The 18,279-nt window shown below is 40.4% G+C and overlaps 1 protein-coding gene across 1 annotated transcript in view; it reads left to right on the top strand.

The window, feature by feature from the left end:
• Positions 1 to 5,147: 5,147 nt before the first annotated feature.
• The window catches only part of SP3 (Sp3 transcription factor), a 49,730-nt gene continuing 36,598 nt past the window's right edge, over positions 5,148 to 18,279 (top strand). The window contains exons 1-4 of the mRNA XM_047772906.1: positions 5,148 to 5,287; positions 5,922 to 6,085; positions 6,581 to 6,715; positions 14,311 to 15,670. Coding sequence (XP_047628862.1) covers positions 5,281 to 5,287; positions 5,922 to 6,085; positions 6,581 to 6,715; positions 14,311 to 15,670 — 1,666 coding nt within the window. The 5' untranslated portion in view covers positions 5,148 to 5,280. The remainder of the gene's footprint in view (positions 5,288 to 5,921; positions 6,086 to 6,580; positions 6,716 to 14,310; positions 15,671 to 18,279) is intronic.

Raw genomic sequence — 18,279 nt, 5'->3', positions numbered from 1 at the left:
CAGCTCCGATTAGACCCCTAGCCTGGGAAATCTCCATATGCCACGGGAGTGGCCCTAGAAATGGCAAAAAGACAAAAATAAATAAAAAAATAAAGTAAAGCTATCTCATAAGTTTACTAATTCATAGCCAAGAGAATTTCTAGCATTTTATATTATTCTAGAAAAGATAATTAACAAGATACTTTCTAGCATTCTATATTCTTCTAAGACAGATTATTAACAAGGTAGAAATACATAACCTATCTTTTCTCAGAAGATTGCAACAACTCAGAAATATGTCAGTAGACTAAGCTTCCTGGACTGTCGTGAAGATGACTTCAAAAGTGTTACGGATAATTAGAAAATTTATAATACCCAGGGATGTCAATAGCCTGGATAAAGAGAATGGGATTCCTCGAATTATAAAAACATCAGTGCTTTTGTATCATGGTGATATCTTTAGTGTGAAGCGTGAATGAAAATGAGGGTCTAACTCATTTGGGAAAGGTGATCTTGAAAGAGGTGAACTATTATAAGGTCAAAGAAATTTTATCATACAGCATTTATTGGTTAATTGTAATTTTTAAATTCATCATTCATTTTCCCACAAGATAATTGTCTTGACAGTCTTTCTGCTTAACATTAATTAAACAACCACAGCATGTTCAGTATTGGTTACAGCATTGAAAATATATGACCCCTAACACAAAGAGTTCACATTCTAAGAAGATTTACTTTAAAAATGATCTTCCTTATACATATGTATCTATTATGTTTTCTTTCTCTTTTCTTTATTGTAGGTGTCTCTTCAACTGATATTTAAGACTTGATATGTTGATTGGTGAGACTGACACACGGGTTTGAAGCTTGACTCTGCCATTTTTTTGAAAATGACACTGTGCAAGTATCATAACCTTGCTAGCCTCAGTTTTCTCATCTATAAAATGATGAACATATGATACTTACCTCTTAGGGCTGTGAGGATTGAAAATGCAAAGGAGCGGGCATATATCAAAAGTCCAAAAATGTTATCTCTTCCTTTTTGTAGGTTAAGTAAAGACAAGAGATATGGCTTTTGAGGTATATTTTTGAGAAAGTAGGGAAGATATGAAATATGAAGGAGGTTAAGTATACCTAGTCAGTGTCAGCTAGAATGCTTCTGAAATATGATAGTGATTATGTAAGGAGAACAAATTTGAAGATTCTTGAAATCCAGAATTAACAGGTTAAAGAGATTCAGAGGTGGGTAAAAGAAGGGTCATAATCATAGCAACAGAGGTTATGTTAAATAGACATTGATTTAGGTGGAACTATACACAATTGCCACCTTTTTAGATAAAAATGGTTGAATATTGGCAATTTTGTATTGTTCACTTAATAAATGTCCAGGAGGGAAGAAGGCAGCAGAGACTGTGAAGGAAAAGGGCAGAGCCCTTCAGGTGTGGTACAGTTAACCAGGGCTGTTGCTGTTTTTATCTTTATTTACTTATTGATTGATTGATTGATTGTCTTTTTAGGGCCGCATCGAAGCACATGGAAGTTCCCAGGCTGGGGTCAAATCAGAGCTGCAGCTGTTAGCCTTCAGCACAGCCACAGCAAGGCCCATCTGAGCCATTGTCTGCAACCTACACCAGAGTTCACAGCAATGCCAGATGCTTAACTCACTGAGCGAGGCCAGGGATTGGGGATTGAACACTCGTCCTCATGGATACCAGTCGGGTTCATTACCACTGAGCCACAACAGCAACTCCAGTTGCTGTTTTTAATACAGAATGACTAGGCTCTTGTAGATGTCAATCGAGCATTATTTAGTGGCCTCTTGTCTTTGGAGAGACAAAAGGAGATTGAAGATGGGTCTGAAAGAGTTCATGCCAGTGGATCTATAGAAGTCTTTGAGGCCCTTCAATATTCACCACAGTTTCCAAAAGATTTAAGAAAACTTACGAAAACATACCTACGATTAAAAAAATAAGTGAGGAAATTGAGAGCAAGGGAAAATAAAGCTACATCCAAATCTCCTCCTGTGATGTAAAGAGTGGCCAGCTTTGAGCTTCCTCAAATCATCTTTAGAAAGGAGAAAGTATAAATAATATCCAGCACAGTGCTTCCCTTCCTGATAAGCAACTGCAATTTCTGAGTTCCCAAGTCACAGAGCAGTTGGTGCCATCGAGAGGCTGTCTTCTACCAAGAAAACAAATACCTTTTAATTAAAATAAACCATATTTCGAGATTTGACTACACTCCTGGGTTAGACAAGATGATCTTTCCCGAGACTACCTTCATTTCCTGCCTTTTTAAGATATTCCACAACAATTAACTCTTTTCAGTGTGTCTGAGTAGGTCCTCTGAAACTGATTATGTACTTTTGCTATCGCTCTCTCTTAAAAGCATCGCACTAAAAGCAGAAATGTTAGCTCTGGTAGGTTTCTTTTCTTTTCTTTTTTTTTTTTAAAGGAAGATTAGATGAAGTGTTTTTGCATCTTGTCAAAATGGTCTATGAACCAAAAAAGTTTAAAAAAACTTTTTTTGTGTGTGTACTTTTTGGGGCCGCACCCTAGGCATACAGATGTTCCCAGGCTAGGGGTCTAATCGTAGCTACAGCTGCCGACCTACCCACAGCCACAGCAATGCGGGATCCAAGCTGCCTCTTAGAACTATACCACAGCTCACAGCAATGCTGGCTCCTTAACCCACTGATCACGGCCAGGGATGGAACCTGCATCCTTATGGATACTAGCTGGATTCATTTCCACTGAGCCGCAATGAGAACTCCTGATTTTTTTTTTTTTTTTGGTCGTTTTAGGGCCAGACCTGTGGCATATGGAAGTTCCCAGACTAGGAGTGGAACTGGAGCCACAGCCACAGGGGATCTGGTCCCGTCTGCGATCTATACCACAGCTCGTGGCAACACGGGATCTTTAACCCACTGAGCAAGGCCAGGGATCGAAGGCACGTCCTTATGGATACTAGTTGGGTTCGTTACCGCTGAGTCACAATGGGAACTCCTGAAAATGATTTCTCATTTGTCAGATGGGATCAATGAAGAAATGAATTCCCCTGGCCATGTACTTTGCTTTCTATGGGTGGCTGGACTAAGATTTTGTAAAAGCAGCATGGAGGTAGTACGTTTAGACTCATAAAACACATCCTCACTCCTAGAAAAACACCTGAAAATATCTGAATTATCTCTTCCAGGAAAAGAACTATCCTCTATCCAAATATCCATGTAAGTAGAGAGAATACTGTGACATCCCTCTCTCTCCCACTCCATTTTTTTCACTTGTCCTACCCTTCAAGACTCCCATTCTCCTTTCTCTATTTTTTCCCCCAAAATCAGCTTATTCTATGATACTTTAATTTTCCTTTAGAATTTAAATGTAAAATGGTACAGGGTTTATTCTATTTACTTTTTTTTTTTTTTGCCCTGCCCACGGCACGTGGAAGATCCTGGGCAGTTGATGAAAACTGTGCTACAGCAGTGACCCAAGCATGCAGTGACAACACCTAAACCTTAACCTGCAATGTCACAAGAGAATTCCTACTATTTACTTTTAAAAGTGATTCTTCTACTTGTATGAGACTAAAAGTTCTTACTATTGGAGATCAACTCCATTCTTGGATTCAGAATTTTGTCTTGTTTTTGCATGTTTGTGGTTTTTAGGTCATTTCCCTGAAAGTTCTATCTTTTGCACAATTAACTGCCCAGTAATCATAAAATGTGTCTGATCCTACAAGCATAGGACGAAAATATAAGAACTGAGAAGCAAATCCTGTCTCATAAATGGGTTAAGAATTCTTTTCAGTGCACACAAAATCTAGTTCAAGTGCTTGGACTTCACAGTTCCAGCCTCCAGCACAACTTTATCAAACAAATATAACAATCACAATTGAAACACTAATTCTTGTTGGAGTCAGATTTCTAACAAAAAAGGGTATGCTGGACAGCATTTCCACCTCTTGAACTTAACCTCTTTCTTGGCAATTAGATCTAAAGGTAACAGGCAGAGTCTCTTAGCCAGCAAAACACACACACACACACAGAAAACTTGAGCATACCCCCCATGACAGCAATATATCAAGAATGCCAAAGAGCAAAGGTGTGTTAACCTAATCCAGTAAGTGAAATGAGAATTTAAAGTATAACTAAAATGTTCCAAGAAAAAAAAAAAAAAAACAAGAAAACACTTCGCTTAGATTCACTATTCATGTTGGCAATTGTTGATGGGCTTTTTTAGGTATTTCACTTGTTACTAAGATGATTAAGAAGCAGGGAAAACAACACGTTTGTGCAGCAAAATAATTGTGACTGAATTAAAAAAAGGTTGTTTGAATATACACACAATGTATTAAAAGAAACATACTTTGTTTTGGTACCACTGGCCAGAATGAAAGCTCTCCTGTGAGGTGAATTGAGGTCTTTTTGTTTTGTTTCAAATGTCTGCTTCCAAGGGTACGTAAAAGTGGGAGACGGTTTGGAAACAGGGGCTACGGGGGACGGCTCGATTGTGAATCTAAGAGCTGAATGTGTCAGAGAGAAAATCCTCCTCCAGCCTCGGAGGGGGTGTCTCCCCCAATACCAGCTCCCTCCCCCCGGGCTCGCGGGGCGGGCCTGGTTTGCTCAGTAGCAGCAGCGGCCGCAGCAGCAGCCCCGGGGCTGAGCGGCGGCGGCCTCCTGGCAGCGCAGGGAAGTGGCGGCTCCGAGAGCGCGAGGCCCTGGGGAGATCCGGCTGCCGCCGGGATGGAGGAAGCATCGAGAGGAGCCGGAGCCTCCGGGGACGGATTTCCTCCCCATCTCAGTTCCCCTACGGCTTGCCGGGGCCTGCTGCGAGCGCCTGCAAGGTAGAAAAGGCCTGCGCCTCGGCCTGGCAGCGGCAGCCGGCGAACGAGGCGGGCACAGCGGGTAACAGACGAGCGGCAGCCGCTCTCCGGAACCTACGCCGCCACGGCCGCTCATTGTCTCTCCCCTTCCACCCGGGGGCAAACAGGAAGCGCGATGCCTGGCCAAATGACGGACGGGCGTCCGGGCCAATGAGCAATGACTACGGAGACCGTGGTGGCGAATAAGCGCGGAGAAGAGGGGCGGAACTTCCGGGCGGGCTGTCACCCTCTTCCCCCCTTTTGGGCTGGAGGCTCCACCTTTTGTGTTTCCCGCACAGTCAATCAAAATAGGAAAAAAAAATCCCCGGACCGCTCCGGCCGTGTCCGCCGCCGCTTCCCGCATCCTCTCCCGCCGCCGCCGCCTTCGCTCCTCACCATGTGTAAGGCGGCGGGGAGCCCCGCCTGAGGTGCCCTAAACACACTATGACCGGTACGTAAAGCCGAGAGAGCAACCCTTGCTGCTGCCGCCGCCGCCGCTGCCGCCGACTAGAGCCAGCCCGGGGCCGCCGCCACCGGCTCCCGGCCCCCTGTGTGCGACCGAGTGTCTGTGAGAGGCAGAAAGCCGCACTCCCCTCCGCCTCCCTCCCCGCCAGCTACCGTCCAACCCTCAAGCCCCAGCAATGCCGTGTCTCCGCCGGGCCCGGGGCGGGCGGCCCGGCCCGCCGGGAGCGCATCCCCCTGTGTGCGGGCGCGGGCGGCGGGCGGGCGTGTGAGTGACTGACGGTGCGAGAGGAGCGAGCGCGAGTGAGAGCGAGCGGCGCGAAGGGAAAGGGGAGGAGAGGAGAGGAGAGGGGGCAGGGGCAGCGCGGGGAGGAGGAGGAGGGAAAGAGGAGGAGGAGGAGGGTTACAGGCAGCGGCGGGCGGGGGCAGCAGCAGGAGGGGAGGAGGGAGCCGCCGCCGCCGCCGCCGTCGCCGCCGCCGGGGGGCGGGTGGGGGAGGGGAAGGGGACTCGGTCCGGGCTTTCGGAATAATTTCGCCTCGGCCCGCGGGCCCCCTCCCTCTCCTCCACCCGCCTTCCTCCCCACCCCCCCAACACCCCCCCCCCCCCCGCGCTGTGCCTGCAGCTCCCGAAAAGCCAGTGAAACAAGAGGAAATGGCTGCCTTGGACGTGGACAGCGGCGGCGGCGGCCACGGCGAGTATCTGCAGCAGCAGCAGCAGCAGCAGCAGCAGCAGCACGGAAACGGCGCGGTGGTGGCGGCGGCGGCGGCGGCGGCGGCTGCAGCCCAGGTGAGGAGCGGCTTAGCCCCGGCCGGGCTCCCCCCTCGCGCCGCTTTCTCCTCCCCTCGCCTCTCCCCTCCCTCCGCGCCTCTCTCCTCCCCTCCCCCCGCCCCGGGAGCTGCCCGCCCGAGGCGCCAACGCTCCGACCCCGCCCGCGCTCCCCCGCCCGCCGCCTTTTTGTGTGAGTGCGTGTGTGTGCGCGTGTGTATGTGTGTGTGAGAGTGTGTGCGCCCTCTCGGGGGTGGGTTCCGGGTGGAAGGTGGAGGCCCGGCGCGCAGCCCGCCGCCCGCCTTCCCGCGGACGGTGGAGCCGGTGTGCGTGCGAGCGGGAGGGCGCGAGCTGGGGTCGAGGAGGAGGAGGAGGAGGAGGAGGAGAGCGCGGGCTGGCGCTCGCCCGGGCGCTGCCTGCGAGGCCCGAGTCGCACTTCCTGTGCGAGCGGCGGCCCGGCCCTAACCGCCACCCCCTCCCCCTGTCTCCCTCTCTGAACCCGCCCATCGGGGGTAGGACACTCAGCCGTCACCGCTTGCTCTGCTGGCCGCTACCTGCAGCAAGATAGGGCCGCCATCGCCCGGCGACGACGAGGAGGAGGCGGCAGCCGCAGCCGGGGCCCCCGCCGCCGCCGCAGCCGCCGCCGGAGCGGTAAGTCTCGCGCGCGCGGCCCGCCCCCGCCGAGGCCCGGCGCCCGCCATCCCGGGCCCGCGGCGCGCCCGCCCGCCCGCAAGGCCTCCCTGGCGCCCGCGCCTTCCCCGAGACGCCCGTCGCGCGGCCAGGGCACCCTTTCCTGCTCTTTCGCGTGCCTCTTCGGATCAGAAGCCAGCTCAGGCTTTCTCGGAATTGTCATTGCGGCACCTCCAGCCAAATTCACTACAAAATGAAGTCTGAGAGGGTGGGGGTAGAGGACTCCAAAATGGATGTTTGAGCAGTTCATATCAGTGCTGCAAACTCCTTCGCCGAACACCGCAAAAATTTCAAGCACAGCCTATCGGCCATAGATAGTATCAACTACCCAGGCGGTGTCTTTAGTTTCTAATATTTTTTGAACCCAGGGCTTTTTCTGCCAGAAGTTAGTAGATCTCACTCAGTTAAATGGTTTAAAAAAAAAAAAAGGAATGAAGGTTTACTTTTTCAGTCGCCTTTTTGTATACGGGAGTGAACTCGAACACTTTTTGAGTGCTTTTTAAATGGCCTTTCTGTTTGGCCATTTTAGTCTTTGCAGACCGCTTAAATTTGCAATACTTTTTCATAAATGGAGTAAGTGACCGTTGAAATCGGCGAAGTTACTTAGGTAGTACTTTGGTTTTTGAAATGGAATGTGAATACCAGTGTTAGAAACAAAAGTACATCTAAGGAATTATATTTACATGTATGCTCATGCATACCATACTTACAGTTGAATTTGGTTGGCAAAACTGTATTTTCATTTTATCGTGATTGCGTCTCATGGGCTATGGTGGGATTCTTTCTGTAGGGTTTTTAGGTTGAGGCAGGGGGAGAAGCTGGCTAGTGTTACATGAGGGCTTAATACAGATTAGAAACAGTTTTTAAGACTATTGTAAATTTTATTTGAATTTGAATCTTTGCTGTGGAGTTAAACATGTAGATGTGTTCAGATATTAAAATAATTGAAACCCACATCACTTGGGTTTTTTTTTTTTTGAGGTTTGAAGTGAGTTCTAGGAATTTGGTTGTGTAGTGTTATTTTGAATTGTCACTGCATCCAAAAAAAGTTTGATATTTGGTATAGTCTGCAGGAAATTCTTAGTATTAGGAGGCATTAAAAGTGAACTAATGTTCAGCTTTTTATTAAATATTGTATTTGTGATTTTAGTGCTTGGAATTTTACTGTAGAGGAATGTGAATAATGACTTAAAAGTATGGTTTTAGGTTTTGTTCTTTTGTAAGCAGAAGGCATAAAATTACGATTGTGAGAAGCTGTTACTTTTTAAACAAGTTTATGGTTTGGTAAACCTTTTTTTATGAACTATGTTCCTATAAGCCCCACCATACTAAAACAGATAGTTTACGTTAAAAAAAAAAAAACCTCATGGCATGAGTAAAATTGCAAAGCAGATTGTTTCTATTTATCTTTTTAAATATTTTGAATAGAACAAAAAACTTTGTAACTGCAACTTAACAAGTTTAGATATCAGTTCAGTGAATGGGGGAGGGGAGAAGTAAAGGAGGAAGTTAGGGGTAAAAAATATGTATATGTGAGTCTCAGCCCAAGGAATAGAATACTTTCTCCATCCTTAGCCTACTGTAGCCATCCATATACTTGTAGGGAAGTTGTTTGCAGCCCTTCAGCTCCTCCTCCGAACTGCCAAATCTACTGACATCTCATTTCCCGCCAGATGAACATGAACCAGAATCAGAGCATTTTTTCTTTGCTTGTTTGGTACCTATGCATAAGATTTTTCACTGTGTATAATTAGTAAAACTAGTTTGAGTTTGTTTGCCTTTAGTAAGTGAGAAAATTATTTTTTCAGTTCAAAAATGTAGATATGGACACCTCAGAAAATGAACTTCAGTGATTTCATAGGCTTTTTATTCCCCACTTAAAAGACATGCTTAGATAATCTTACAGTAATTACTCAAATTACTGGGAATTACGAGAGATAAAGGGAGAGCTTTTTTTTAGCTGTGTTTTTAAAAAATTTTATTTGGGACTAATTTCACATTTATGGAAAAATTTTAATGGTAGAACTGAGAGTTTACCTTAGACCCTTCACCCAGCCTCCCCTAGTGTTACTCTAACTATGGTACATTTGTCAAAACTAGCACATTAACTATGGTAGTGTTATTAACTAAACTACAGACTTTATTCTGATTTCACCAGTTTTTCCATTAATGTCCATTTTCTATCCCAGGATTCAGTTTGGGATACCGCATTGTATACAGTATTATGTTTAAAATCAAGTGGAAGTATATACAGAAAATGCAACTTTATTCTAGTTTAGTTTGGTATTTTAGAGTTAATAGGGCATTGAAAGCCAATCAGCTGTACTTCAGCTTTGTTTTAAATATTTTCAGTTTATATTTTGTTATAATGTGATGTGCATTGATCCTGAATTCTGGCCAAGATAATGTTTGGTTACCCTCAGTACAGTGCTGAATAGGTCTAATCATAAAGCAGTCTCACCTGCTTTGTCCCACAGTGTGGACTCTCAAAGTTGTTTTGATGGCAAGACTTTTTCTGTGCTTTGTTATTAAAAGTTATGTGGTTAGTTTTAGTAATACATCAGGAAATAGAAAAAGTAGACCCATAATGCAATATCACCATATCCAGTTTACATTTGCGTGAACCTGTGGATTATTAATTTGTTTAATTCATTTGTACTTTAGTATAATGAACTGTACAAGTGAATATGAAAAGCATTGCCTGATTTCATTTTAACTTGTAAATTTAGTGTTCGCTTATTACATACATATTGGTGAGCTACAAAGTGAATAATAGCTTATTTCCAAAAAGGTTATTGCAGCTATTGCTTAAAATAAGACCTACATTGTCATTGTTAAGAAATTCATTGGGTAATTGTTTTTATTTTCAGACGGTGTTCTTTACTGTTTCTTTGAAGATTTTAAGAAACTTGAGTACTTGCTTAAGAATGGGTCTTAGTTTGTTTCCATCTTAGCTTTACACTTGTTTCCAGTTACACTCTTTCCTTGCCTATTTCTGGCTTTCATAAAGCCATTTGTGGGAACTGAGAGGTTAATAATCTCTAAAAAATCAGTATGAATTTTTTCTTTTTTACTTTCTATAAGTAATATCTTAGAAAAGTATCTCTTTGCCCCTGCCCTTCTTTTATGTGTGATTGCAGTGGAGAATGCACTTGTAATAAATTGCAGTAGCAGCATCCCATGGTTACTCTTGGTTGTGGTCTTTTTCTTTTACTGTGTGATTATGTGTTTGTATATAGAGGGAAACTTGGCTGCCTTCAATTATAACTTTTTACAATAATACCAGTGTCCATGTTAATTGGTGTTTTGTCAATTAGGATGTTAGAATTACTGACAGAAACACTGGTGGATTTTTCTTTTAGTGTGTAAGCTTAATGTAGAGGGTTATCTTGAACCCAAACCAAATACTAGTTATGTGTTTGTATGTTTCGCTCCCTTTGTCTGTAGAGTTTCCAGTAGCTTAACATCAGACATTTTTACAACTGTTTTGGTCTCAGATAATTTTCTAATTTATCTCTTTTGCTGGAATGCTGCTGATGAAATTTTTCTTATAAATGAATGGTCTTAGTAGGCTTTGTAGTTTTGAAAGAATTGGTTTAAAATTGGTATAGAGTTTTTCATAGAAGATTTTAATATCTCAAGGTCAGTTTTATTGATCCATTTTTTTCTGTTATTTTCTTTGCAGTGATTTTAAAGTAAAATACTTTTATTCATTCAGTCAATATTTATTGATCATTGTGCTGGGCACAATTGGATGTTTTCAAATCTGTCCTCATAATCTTAGTCATCATTAGGATACTTTAGGACTGTGTAGTACTTTATACTTTATAAAGCTTAACACTTTCTTTAGGTACGTATGATCATGCAAGGTAATATTTTTCCCATAAGGAAACTGAGTCCTGTTCTAAATCACATGTAATTCTACAGTTCTAGCTAGGGCTCGATCCTAGTTATGAGTTTTTTCCATTCTAGTATTAATGTATTTCCCTCCTCCAAGCATTTATAGTCTTACCTTAAATCATGAAAATCTAGTACTCTTCTGTTTCAGTGTTCATAAATATTTTTTGTATATGCTTTTCACTTAAGTTTACTCAAAAAAGTTCAAATACATCATTTTGTCTTAGGTTTGGGGATTTCCCTTCAATTAATGGCCAGTATTGTTAGGAAAACTGGTACTGTAGTTTATTTTTATTTAGCTTCTGGAGAAGGGAGTGTTTGGGTAGTATTTACTCAGACTTGTCTTAGTAAATAAAGTAGTTGGTTTATTTTCAGGGAATTTTGTGAACTGGAAAGCTGTTCACTAATAGGTTGAATATTTGTTCTTGTTACGATTTTGTTAAAAAAAAAACTTTAGATGCCATAAATTTGATATTTTATTTTAAGGATGAAAAAGGGACAAAATGCCAATATAGTTGTCCCTCTTTATCTGTGTGCTCTGCATCCTGGAGGGCTACCTGTTGTTACATCATTTTATATAAGAGAATGAGCATAGGGGATTTTGGTATCCTTGGGAATCAAATCAATCCTCTGGGGATACCTAGGGATAGCTGTGTTGTGAGACTAACTTATGAAACTGAGATATTTATATTATATTTTTTGATATAGGTAGAAACATTGTAAGTTTAATGCTGGTGAGAAAAAATTCAAGATCGATTCTCCAAAGGCGAGCAGTAACCCTGTAAAGATAAGAATTGGATTTGAAGTACTGTATTTTAGTGTAGACTTCAGTATGAAGCATAGATTTAAATATCTTTGGTTTATTTAAAATGTCAAGAGGCTGAAATGAAACATGAATTAATACTCTAATATTGGGAAATGATAAGATGATATAAGCTTGCTATACCATATAGAAGTTGAAAAATGATAAGCAACTTTAATGTCTGGTGCTTCATTTTAACAATTTAAGTTTGATAAGTTTAAGTGTTTATCTTTAAAAAAATAGATCATTATTTTAGTTTAGGCTTAGAAATTTGTACTGTGTCCCATGGTTTCTCTGCCTTTATTGTCTTCCACCTTTCTGTCTTCTTCACTAGGTCTTAGTTTATCTATATAAGACACAGATCTGATTGCACCACTCACTTGCCTTAAAACCTTTTATGGCTTCTAGTCACTATCTGGAGGATAAAGTCCAAACTCCTTAGTAGAACCTATGAAGCCATTTACTACAGGCCCTGATAAGAATGTCTAGTCCTTTTCCCCATTGCTTTTTTCTATGAATATGAGTCTTTCTAGATCTTCTCTTGAACTCCGAACTACGTATTATTCTTCAGAGTTTCTGTCTGTGACTATTATTTCTATACCTTATTAATGCCTCTTTCTCAGTTTCCTAACTGCCTGTCAATGAAATCTTAATTTTTATTCAAGATTACCTTAAAAATCTCTTATGTGGAATCTCTTTTCTTTGTTTCCCAAAAAATGTTTTGGTCATATGCCTAGTGCACACCACTATTCACATAGTAGTAACATGAATGTGTATGTCTGCTTGGCTAGATTGTGAACCATTTGAAGACAGATTGTATATCTCATGGGCTTACCCGTATGCTTATTTCATCTTGGCAGATATATTCAAATGTTGTAAATTGAGTCATTAAACTGTAGTTCATCCTTTGAAATATATTCTCTTCAACTGTGTCTACATGAGAATTAGGTTGTGAGTCTCTTTAAGAAATTTTTAAGTTCTTTCCGCTCTACAGTATTTGTATTAAATTTTGAGAATGATTTATGTTGAGAGAACAGTATTTGTCTTAACCTTTTTTTAATGGTTGCATAAAATGCAATTAAAAAATCCCTTTTTAAAAATTCTCAACCCCTTTGAGGATATGATGAAACCCTAGGTAAAACACCCACCCCCCACCCCCTGCCCTTGCATTTGAACTTTCTCAAAAAGGTGTATGCTATTTTAGAGGATTCAAAGATCCCTTGAACCCTAAGCATGGATCTTAGATTGAAAATTCTGGGCTGTATATGCTCATGTTTTCATTGTTGAGTGGTATGTGGAGATTAGAAAATCATGTATAGATCTAGAAGGAAGTGGATAAGAATGGCATTATTTTGGTGGTAATTCATATAGGATCTCATTCCCCATATCTTCCCCCTGGTCTTAGTGGAGACAAGTTTGGTATAGTATTTAAAGGCCTGGATTCTGGAGTTAGACTGCTTTAGTTTTAAATCCCGTTTTGGCCATTGATAGGTATGTGATTTTTGTCTCAGTTTTCTCATCTGTGATATGAGGGTAATCACAACAACTACTTAATGTCTCATAGAATTGTCATAAAGAATAGATGATGTAATCTTAGAACCAACCCCTTGTGGTGGTACTGTATAAAAAAATGGCATATAAAAGAATGGCTCAAATGTTAGACGTTACTGTTATTAGTCCCTTAAAAAATGTACCCTTTGACATTGATATGTTGGGTTTTATTGCTTTCTATTTTCCTATATTGGTATTTCCAGTCTTGTCTAATCCATAAAATATGGGATTAATACCTTAGATTCTAGTAGATTACAGAATGCAAAATATATGTGTCTAATATTCTCCTGTAAACTTGAATAGAAATAGTAGGCAAAGCAACAGTTTATATCTTCTAGCTTTTAGATTCTAGAAAAACCTTTTTTTTTGTCTTTTTGTTGTTTCTTGGGCCGCTCCCGTGGCATATGGAGGTTCCCAGGCTAGGGGTGGAATCAGAGCTGTAGCCACCAGCCTACTCCAGAGCCACAGCAACGCGGGATCTGAGCCTCATCTGCAACCTACACCACAGCTCACGGCAACGCCGGATCCTTAACCCACTGAGCAAGGCCAGGGATTGAACTGGCAACCTCATGGTTCCTAGTTGGATTCGCTAACCACTGAGCCATGACGGGAACTCCTAGAAAAACCTTTCAACATATCACAGGCAAGTAACCTTCCCTCATTAAAATTTTTTAAGAACTTTTTTTTTTTTTAGTAGTTATGGGCACAAGTAAAGAATTTGATGGCTCAGTAGTGGAGTCACCCTCACCATGAATTTACTCTGGAGTACATTAATAAAGGCTATGAAAGAGTAGCATTAATTGATTTAAAGTTGATAGCAATAATATACAAATCTTAACTTTTTCTAAATAACTCAATAGCACTAATGTTTCTTTTAAGTAAATATAATGCATCTGATTTAGTGATGTTTTCAGTGGGTTTTTTACTTTATCAACTCTATTCAGTGTTTGAGGTATTTTTGGTTTGAACTGTTGGTGACCTTTTTTAGCTACTTTGACTTTATTTATTTTTAACTGTATAGCATTAGAGATCATAGGTGAGGGATTTGAAAATAAGTTTGTAGTCATAAAGGATAATCTAATTGAACTTTTTTCCTGCTTAAATAGCGTGGGTTATCTTTGCAGTAATTAATAACATTTTACATGATAATTATAGTTTGTTCAGTACTTCTTTATTTGAACTTATGTTTTTGAGAGAACTTTTATTTTCAGATGGTAGGGTTTATATTCGTTTTTAGAGTTTTGAGGATTGAATTAAATACACCACAAATACATATCATGTAACATTTTTTGTTTTCTTCATCCAGACAGGTGATTTGGCTTCTACACAGTTAGGAGGAGCACCAAACCGATGGGAGGTTTTGTCAGCCACACCTACAACTATAAAAGATGAAGCTGGTAATCTAGTACAGATTCCAAGTGCTGCTACTTCCAGTGGGCAGTATGTCCTTCCCCTTCAGAATTTGCAGAATCAGCAAATATTTTCAGTTGCACCAGGATCAGATTCATCAAATGGTACAGTGTCCAATGTTCAATATCAAGTAATACCACAGATTCAGTCATCAGATGGTCAGCAGGTTCAGATTGGTTTCACAGGCTCTTCAGATAATGGGGGTATAAATCAAGAAAGTGGTCAAATTCAGATCATTCCTGGCTCTAATCAAACCTTGCTTGCCTCTGGAACACCTCCTGCTAATATCCAGAATCTCATACCACAGACTGGTCAAGTCCAGGTTCAGGGAGTTGCAATTGGTGGTTCATCTTTTCCTGGCCAAACCCAAGTAGTTGCTAATGTGCCTCTTGGTCTTCCGGGAAATATTACCTTTGTACCAATCAATAGTGTTGATCTAGATTCTTTGGGACTTTCGGGCAGTTCTCAGACAATGACTGCAGGCATTAATGCTGATGGACATTTGATAAACACAGGACAAGCTATGGATAGTTCAGACAACTCAGAAAGGACTGGTGAGCGGGTTTCTCCTGATATTAATGAAACTAATACTGATACAGATTTATTTGTGCCAACGTCCTCTTCATCACAGTTGCCTGTTACTATAGATAGTACAGGTATATTACAACAAAATACAAATAGCTTGACTACTACTAGTGGGCAAGTCCATTCTTCAGATCTTCAGGGAAATTATATCCAGTCGCCTGTTTCTGAAGAGACACAGGCTCAGAATATTCAGGTTTCTACAGCACAGCCTGTTGTACAACATCTACAACTTCAAGAGTCTCAGCAGCCAACCAGTCAAGCCCAAATTGTGCAAGGTATTACACCACAGACAATCCATGGTGTGCAAGCCGGTGGTCAAAATATATCACAACAAGCTTTGCAAAATCTTCAGTTGCAGCTGAATCCTGGAACCTTTTTAATTCAGGCACAGACAGTGACCCCTTCTGGACAGATAACCTGGCAGACATTTCAAGTGCAAGGGGTCCAGAACTTGCAGAATTTGCAAATACAGAATACTGCTGCCCAACAAATAACTTTGACGCCTGTTCAGACACTCACGCTTGGTCAAGTTGCAGCAGGTGGAGCCTTGACTTCAACTCCAGTTAGTCTAAGCACTGGTCAGTTGCCAAATCTACAGACAGTTACAGTAAACTCTATAGATTCTACTGGTATACAGCTACACCCAGGAGAGAATGCTGACAGTCCTGCAGGTGAGTCTTAAGTCATGTCATGCCATAGATAAGTTCCGTAACTTGCTAATATATAGGGAAAGTTTTTGCCTTAGGTGTCCATCAGCATCTGGCTTCCTTTTAAAGGTGATAATACATTTCCCTATGTCAGTATGAAGAGTCAACATCAAAATGTGTTCCACATTGTTCTTCATTGAAAGTTTGTTATTTTTCAAGTCTAGGATTCATTTTTCTATTATGCCAATTTGTAGTTTTTCATCACTCAATTATATATATATATTTTTCACATCTGAATGGTACTGTCAGACATCACAGAATTTTTATTTGGCAGGTAAGGTGTCTTGGCTGACCTTGGTGTGATGTAAATTAAATGTTTTGTGCATTATATTTGGTTGGGCAATCAGGTTGGCTCAGTGAAAACATGGTACTGGGAGTAGTTCTCATTTATGCTGTCTCACCCATTAGCTAGCTGTGTGGTTTTGGCTGTTACTTTTTCTCTTGTTAACTCAGTTTTCTCATCATGTAAAATGGTGTTGTTGAACTAGGTAACTAAATCTAGAGTACCTTTCTGACCTAAAATTCTTCAATTCTCTGATGGTTTATTCTTACAAGGTGAAGTGGGCCTTAAACTTTGCTATATTGGATATGTTATTATTGATAGGATGAGTAGAAACTTCAGAAATTTGCTCTTTGTTAAATTAAATAGTGTAGTTTTAAAAGAGATGGTATCATCATTACCTTATAATGTGTTTATTTAGGTAATGATTTATTGAATGTTTCATTGAACATTAAATCCTACTTTCACTCTTCTACTTTATTATTTGGGTTTTTGTGGAGATTGTGCTTGTACATACCTTCCACTGAGTAAGTGATTCCAAACTCTTAAATTGGGACACTTGGATTTAATTTATTGGAGTGATGGTATTGCCTTTTTTCTTTTGATAAATTTGTGATATATACTCAGAAAATTGGAGTTGTCCTGAAGCCTCAGATATGTGTTTGGAAAGCTTTTAATTGCATTTGAGCCTTCTGAAGCTGTAGTTTAGAGCAGCATTTCTAAAAGTGTGGTATGTGAGTCCGTCTGAGATTCTTGATGTCAGACTGCTTTTTCATAATAATATTAAAATTATTTGCTTTTTTAGTTGTGTTGGCATTTTCACTGATGGTGGTTAAAACTGCTGTGTCTTAGCACAAATCAAAGCTGTGATTCCAAACTATGTTAGTTGTTGTATTCTTTATGACTATGCACTTAATAGTTAAAACTGCTAGCTTCACTGAAGAATGACTTTGATTAACCAGTCAAAATAGTTATTTTTACTAAATCTTGACCCTTGAATGCTGCATGTCCTTTTTAAAATAATAGCTTTATTGAAATGCAGTTCACATACCATAAAACTCACCCTTTAAAGTATACAATTTAGTGGTTTTTAATAAAGTCACAGACTTCTGCAACCATCACCACTCTAATTTTACAGCATTTTCAGCATCTTCCCCAAACCCCATACCTGTTAGCAGTCATGCCACATTTCTCCCTCCCCCTTGTCCCCAGCAGCCACTAATCTACTTTCTGTCTCTTTGGATTTGCCTGTTACTTCATATCAGTGGAATTATGCACTATGTAGTTTTCTGTGTCTGACTTTTCATTTAGCGTATTTTCAGGTTGTATTGATAAAGGCTGTATTGTTTATCAGTGCTTCATTCCTTTTTGTGGTTGAATAATATTCCACTGTATGGATATACCATATTTTACTCATATATCCATTGATGGACATTTCCATTTTTTAGCTATTAAGAATACTGCTGTGAACATTTTTGTACAGTTTTTTGGTGTAGACATGCTTTTGTTTCTTTTGGGTATATACTTAGTGGAATTACTGCATTGTATGTTTAACATTTTGAGGACTTGCCAAACTGTATTTCCAAAGTGACTTTATCATTTTACATTCTCAAGCAAAAGGGTTCAGTTTTTTTACATCCCTGCCAACACTTAGCATTGTTCTCCCTTTTTATTTTAGCCATTCTAATAATGGGTGTGAAGTATTTTTGTGTTTCCGATTTGCAGTTCTTGCAGCATGTCTTTGTAATATTCTTTGTGACAAAATGGGAAGTATACTTTAATAAAGCACTTATACTGTGTTCCAAAAAAAGATGATTGTCTTTGAAAAAAATATACATTTTCACTTGAGTAATTGTGTGAGTTGCAAACTGAACTAGATGCTATTTTCATGAAACATGTTTTACTTGAGAGACTGACTCACAAACTATGGTTATTGAGAGACTCATGTAAGTGACAGATAGTTTCTAAAAAAAAATGAATTAAGTGAACCTGTTTCTTAAAGGGGAAAAAAAGCCTATTTTCTATCAATGATAAAATTTGGGAATTCCATTGAAAATTAGAATTTTGGAAAACTTCAGTCTACTAAGAGCTTGAAAACTTGTTAATTATCAAACTTGATAGTTTGTTTATAATATTTGTTAATAATAATAATCCAGTGTCTCATCAGAAAAGTATTTTTCTGACAGTGATATTCATATATTAATAAATGGGATTTTTTTGGATACTGTATTATAATGAAATATGCCAACATTTGGAAGATATTTATGATAACCCAGTAAACCAGTAGTATTCA

Source organism: Phacochoerus africanus, chromosome 3, assembly GCF_016906955.1.
Source record: "Phacochoerus africanus isolate WHEZ1 chromosome 3, ROS_Pafr_v1, whole genome shotgun sequence".
Lineage (NCBI taxonomy): Eukaryota > Metazoa > Chordata > Mammalia > Artiodactyla > Suidae > Phacochoerus > Phacochoerus africanus.
This window is presented reverse-complemented; position numbering and strand designations above follow the sequence as displayed.